Genomic DNA, 6,301 nt, shown 5'->3' with positions numbered 1-6,301 from the left:
TTACTGCACCCCCAGTGTTACTGCAAAGAGCTGCAGGGCCTGCTTCTGAGGAAACCCCTCCCCATTTTTTTTCTACGGTAAAGTCCAAATGAAAACAATAGACACATTTTTCCCTACCTAAATCTGGACTGTTGTTAACTGTTGGCTCCGTTTATTTTACACCATTTTGATTGGCCTTTTAAAGAAACATTTAGAATTGAGTATTGCATGAATGGAGATGTGCAGCTCTTATGCATACATACTTTATAAAATAGGGTTGTTGTGAAGGACCTACTTAAATCTGTGTAAAATTAATACTGGTAGGGTATCATAGAGAAATAAGGCTGGCTGGGACCTCCAGGGATCTAGGAACCCCCTACAGGGCCTGAGGCAGGATCATCCCTCTCCAAACCATCCTGTGCAATCCATAATCTAAACTCTGTAAAACTATCATTAACTCTGACACAACACAGATAAACCACCCTAAATCAGGGCAATGTCCTGCTTCTATGAAATGTTACTGAGCGATGCTTAAGAGGTCCTGGGTAGAGGAATCAGATGTATAGACTTTTTTTTTAAGGCATCTCTTTTTCTCTGAAAGTGACTTAAACATTGTTATTACAGGGCCAAGCAAACTTAAAAAAAACACAGCTATGTAGAGTGGTTATGTGACATGTGAATAAACTATGATCTGCAAAAATTAAAACCACACACAAGTATGTAGAAAAACTTGTCCAACTGCAAATTGGTATATTATTTGGATGAGGCATTTAGTTCCATAGCTATTGCAGGTATACCAGATGTGATTGTACTGATTGTTGATATCTGTAAATCAGTTGTTTAAATGCACATATTGGGCTTGCACCTAGTAAACCGAAATCGTGGCATGCTTCATGAATTTCATTAATAGCAGTGGAGTTTAGAATGTATTTGGAGATATTCCAGTTCAGCCTTCCTATGGGTCTTAAGAATAGCAGCAGTTTTAATAAATGAACTTCCTTTTTTCTGACTTTAAAGTGGACTGGACTCTGGATTCTAGTGCTACTAGAAGTACTTTAATACAGCAGCTTAAAATCATTTGAGACTAGCATTGGTCTACTCATGAAGAAAAGTCAATTTCCTTTCCTTTCCTTACAGAAAATGATAGTAGTAACTTTCTGGGGTGGAAAACGTTTCTGACTGTTTTGTAAGGCTGACTTGTTAGTATTTCAGTTTGGATCTAATTCAGGCAAAATAACTTTAAATTCATTTAGGTTATGAAATATAGGATTACTGTATCACTTTGCAAATTACACATAGTAGGATATAGTTTTCAGAGTTATTGCTAAATGGCAGCGATCATCTTAAAGTGAAGTAGTCAGATGCATCTTCCATATCTTGTATATGGCCAGCAGCAGCCCGTCATTCTTAATGGAGAGGTGGAGTCCAAACATAGAGCTTGGTCATGCTGGGACATGTTTTGTGGAGTTTGCATTAACAAGCTTCAGTTCCTTAAAGATGAGAGCAGTTGCTATCCATGCAAACTAAGTATGGGATGTGTGTGTGTGGTCTTTCTCCCTCTCCACGTATCCAGGGGCAAGCAGTTATTTTGGGTGGAGGGCTGCTCATGAGTTTTGGCAAGCCATCTAGGGCCTCATGACAGGCAGCCAGGGGCCAGATATATATTAATTTTCTAGAATTTTTTTAGGGGCCCCACAGGCCAGATAGAATGGCCTGGCGGGCCGCATTCTGCCCACCGCTGACTTACACTCTGCTCCCCTGCACATGTTAGTCTATAAAGGTGCATATCTACCTTGCCTTCTCCTAGTTCCAGACAGTGAGAACCTAGATTTTGATGTATTTGGGGACATTCCAATATCTCCTTACATTGAAGGTCACTGAAGCCATTTTGCTTCATGAAGTGCATCTGTTCTTCTGCCTTGGGGAAGAAAATAGCTACAGCCCTGCCAGATAACTGCATCTTGCCAGAAATCAACATTTTTGTGTTTGTAGAAAGCTGGTGGTGCAAGCAGAGTTATGGAGTGTCCTTAACTTAAGGAAATTTTTTTTGCACCCTATATTTTATAGTGGATTTCACTACGATGGGTTCCTTAAAGTTGTGTGGACTGTATCAGAAGTTGGATTAAGTCCAAGTAAAGAATCTTTTTTTTCCCCCCTTCATTTTTAAGAAATAAAAGTATTTTATGGAAAGTCAGTGAACTTTCTTAGGAAAAAAGTATGCTCAGAAACTTGGCAAAATATTTACTTAACACCACAGGCACAAAACTGGGAATTTTGAGCCAACTGTACCAATTTCTTGGTTATATAACTTCACACAGTGATTGTCCAGTGAATGATGTGTGAAATTAAAAGGTCCTTAGTTATCTTAAAACAGTTCTGTAAATGGAGCATGTGTTCTTTCCTGAAGGGTACTGCTCGCAGAAAGAAGAAGGTTGTCCATAGAACAGCTACAGCAGATGACAAGAAACTTCAGTTCTCTTTAAAGAAACTGGGAGTCAACAACATCTCTGGTATTGAAGAGGTAACTGCTTTATTAAATCTTTTTTTTTTCTTTTGTAGAAACCTGTTTTGTTATTTCTACTTTATAGATCTCACACATGTTGAAAGTAAGCCGTCATTAAATTAGAGCTCAAACAATGGTTTTGGCTGTAATAGGAATTACATAATTATTGTTTAAATAACTGACTTTTTTTTTTTTCTTTTTTCAGGTTAATATGTTTACCAACCAGGGGACAGTCATCCACTTCAACAACCCTAAAGTTCAGGCATCTCTTGCTGCTAACACTTTCACTATTACAGGCCATGCTGAGACAAAGCAGCTCACAGAAATGCTTCCTAGCATCTTAAACCAGCTTGGAGCTGACAGTTTGACTAGCTTGAGGAGATTGGCAGAGGCTTTACCTAAGCAACGTAAGTAGCAACCTCAACCTGCTGTTTGTCGTAAGCTGCTTTGTAGCTTATGTTCATCACTGCAGTGAGCTTCAGTAAAAGTTCAGTGTTCCACCTATACATTGCAAAACTCTCTAACTTAAACAAGTGTAGTTTTAAAAACTTGATTCTTAGATCCTGGTTGCACATGTATTTCCAGCATGGATTCTGTCAGAATAGAAGAGTATACACATCTGTTAACCTGCATTACGTTTGGGCAAATTCTAGGAAATTAAACTAATGGAAAATTTAAAGTATTAGGATAGGTAACTTAATTGCACACGCTTGTTAAATTTTGGTTATTTAAGTTGTCTAGAAAAGATGTTTTCATTAAAGCAATTATGTTGTATTTAGCCTCAAACTGGATTGGCTCACTTAAGCCTCTTCTGGAGCTGTGCTTGCAAGCTCCGGTAAGGCTTGCGGATGTCTGGGGAAGGATTTTCAGTAGCCATAAAGTAAGGAAGCAGAATTGGTGAGAAGCAGTGAGGTCAGGGTTTACAAATTCTTTGATTAATGTGATAAGGGGCAGGGAAGTGGCATTATTAGCTATCCTGAAGTCCTGATGTAATGTGGAAAGGTGCTAAGATTGGTGCCACTATTGCCATTTGTGCAGAGGTGAGTAGAAACAAAGGAAGTGTTTTGGTTGCTTCCACTCCCCTTCCCCCACCCCATCCTTATAATTGTACATACATGTTGCTGGGTAACAGGGCAGGGCTTGGAGGAGAGGAGAAATGACAAGTTGCAGGATCTTCCTGTTCCTGCTCCTTTTTTGGTTCATCTTTAGAAATAGGAGGAGGATGCCTCTGTTAACCCTAGCCTTTCCCTGTGCAGTGGTTAGGGCACTTATGGACAGTATGGAGAGTGAGGGGGAAGGTTGATTAGCATCATTATTTTCCAGCAAGTGAAACTAGTTATGGCTTTCCTATTCTTGAAGTTTTAAAACTAACAGTCTTCTGCTGGTCTAACCAGAAAGAAGGGTAGTATGTTCCTGGTGTTTGTATCCAGAGGAATGAGACTTGAATTCATTCTTGCTTTCCCAGAGCCCTGATCTAGTAATTTTGGCCTGACTGACATCTGCCTGTTCTCAGCATTTGTGAAGATTGGGGAAGGTTTGATTGGCTGATTAGAGGAGGTCACTTTCCTGTATACACATGATTCAGACTCCTTATGGTGTAGCTGTAGCATGTGTTGACATACATACCTGTGCTAGTTTAGTTTACATCAGTTTAGGTTACACCAGTGAAGATACAGTATCATGAATTTTGGAATGTGCTAGCAACTAATTTATAAACTCTTTAAGTGTTGTTGCACTCTTGCTAGGATACTATAAAGCCTGTGCTGCTGCATCTTCACTGTTATGTGTGGTAACTAGATTAAGCGACAGCTAGTATGCTGGGACATAGTGTAATCATGCTGGGTAGGAAAATAGATTTCATAGACATTAGGACTGGAAGGGACCTCAGAAGATCATCAAATCCAACACCCTGCCCCAGGGGTAGGAAGTCAGCAGGGGTCATAGGATCCCAGCAAGATAAACATCCAGATGTCTCTTGAAGGTGTTCAAAGTAGGTGCTTGAACCACCTCTGGTGGAAATCCATTTCAACCTAAATATTCCTACCCTATGTAGGAAGGGGTGGTAAAAGATTACTTCCTTATTTTATTAATGTTCGGAAATGGGATGATCATGGAGAGTCACTAAATAGAATTGGTTAAACTGGTGCTTAATAAATATGGGTGAAATACCAGCACTTGTCTGGATAAATCATTTTATCTGACAGTACAGGTAGCTTAACATGCAATGCAGGGTTGATTACATTGAGATATAAGAGTTTTCTTTCTTGATATGCTAATTCTCTACTAATGGATGTGATGAGTAGCAGAAGAATGTAACATTTTCAAGTTTGCAACAGAAGTCTAGTGTCTTACTTTTACAAAATTGTTTGATTTAAATTTGGGCTCTTTCCTGCTAAAAAATATATATTCTAGTATGTAATTCGAGATTACAGTTTTGGCTTTCCATTACAAAATACCTTTTTGTACTAAAGCTTTCGTAAAATGTAGTATATTTAAGCTTATTTCTTGTAATTATAGCTGTGGATGGGAAAGCACCACTTGCTACTGGTGAAGATGATGATGATGAAGTTCCAGGTAAGGACAGATGCAAAATGGAAAGTGAGGGGAAAGGATGAGTCTTCCTATAAAATGTGGAGCCTGTGCAATGTAACATAGCACTGAGAGCAAAAATCAGTTGGATTTAAAATAAATGTTACATAATGTGAGTACATTGTTTTTCATGTTCCTGTGTGAAAAATATAAATCTGCATGCCTTTTGGAGATTAGGTAGTCTCTTGGTGTTAGAAATTTCCTGTGGACAAATTATTCCATAGTTGTCTGCAGTGGAATTTCTCACACCTTCCTCCAAGCATCTGGTACACGCTGCCATCAAACAGCGTGTAAAACTGGGTGGACCATTGGTTTGAGCTTCTATTTCATTTCTCTTTTTTTGTAAAACTGCAAATCCTATTTTCTTATGGATGAGATAAGAGTCACTTTTAATTGAGAGGGGAAGAAACTATGTTCCCCCTGGTCCCCATCACACACATATGAACATACTTAATTGTAGCTTAGAAAGTATAACTTCTAACGAAGCAAATGACATTGGCAGTTATATTAAATGTTGAAGTAGATAAGTCAAAGATATTTTTATAAAGCCATATTAGGTTTTTATAGTTTATGTTGAAAGTTTTTGTAAATGCTGAAGTTACAAAGTTCTTCAATATTGTCTCTAGGTTTGGTGTGAAAGTGCTGAGAGACTTGTAATATTATTTCAACATTTCTTCTCTTTCTAGATCTTGTTGAAAATTTTGATGAGGCTTCAAAGAATGAGGCAAACTGAACCTAAGTGACACTTTCTGAATAAAATTAAAACTTGAAAAGGCTATGTGGAGCTGCTATTTTATATTGTGACTGCTTTTATTTGTGATTTCTCTATTTTGTATTATGTTTACTGATTTGAGGTCTATGAACTGTAATGTTTGAAAACTCCATGAACTTCGCAGCTCTTCTCAGTTACTGCTTGTACACAACATTAATTATCTCTGCAGCTTGTTTGAACTGAACAGACCTAAAAACAAAAGTCTGAAGTCAGATTACTAATAAAATCTTTACCTAAACACATTTTTGAGTAACTCATATACAAGCAAGCTCCCATATTTAGTAAATTTTGGCATATAATAAAATATGTAAAATGGAAAATTTCTTATTGTGACTTTTTAAAGAAAAGTAAATATTTATCTTGAAGCCAAATCTTAGATAATATAGAAAATTTGTCTGTTTTTCTGCAGAGAAACTTCCATTTTCACCCCATAGCATAACAGAACCTGCTGTTTAGGA

General features: G+C 37.8%; 1 protein-coding gene across 1 annotated transcript in view; it reads left to right on the top strand.

Moving 5' to 3' along the window:
* BTF3 (basic transcription factor 3) overlaps positions 1-6,083 on the top strand; it is a 6,992-nt gene extending 909 nt beyond the window's left edge. The window contains exons 3-6 of the mRNA XM_019532265.1: positions 2,387-2,500; positions 2,688-2,889; positions 5,000-5,056; positions 5,758-6,083. Of these exons, the coding sequence (XP_019387810.1) occupies positions 2,387-2,500; positions 2,688-2,889; positions 5,000-5,056; positions 5,758-5,804 (420 nt within the window). The 3' untranslated portion in view covers positions 5,805-6,083. The remainder of the gene's footprint in view (positions 1-2,386; positions 2,501-2,687; positions 2,890-4,999; positions 5,057-5,757) is intronic.
* The last annotated feature ends 218 nt before the right edge of the window (positions 6,084-6,301 follow it).

Source organism: Crocodylus porosus, unplaced genomic scaffold (assembly GCF_001723895.1).
Source record: "Crocodylus porosus isolate Cpor-Errol unplaced genomic scaffold, CroPor_comp1, whole genome shotgun sequence".
Classification (NCBI taxonomy): domain Eukaryota; kingdom Metazoa; phylum Chordata; order Crocodylia; family Crocodylidae; genus Crocodylus; species Crocodylus porosus.
The sequence above is the reverse complement of the archived record's forward strand: the minus strand, read 5'-3'. Positions and strand labels throughout refer to the sequence as shown.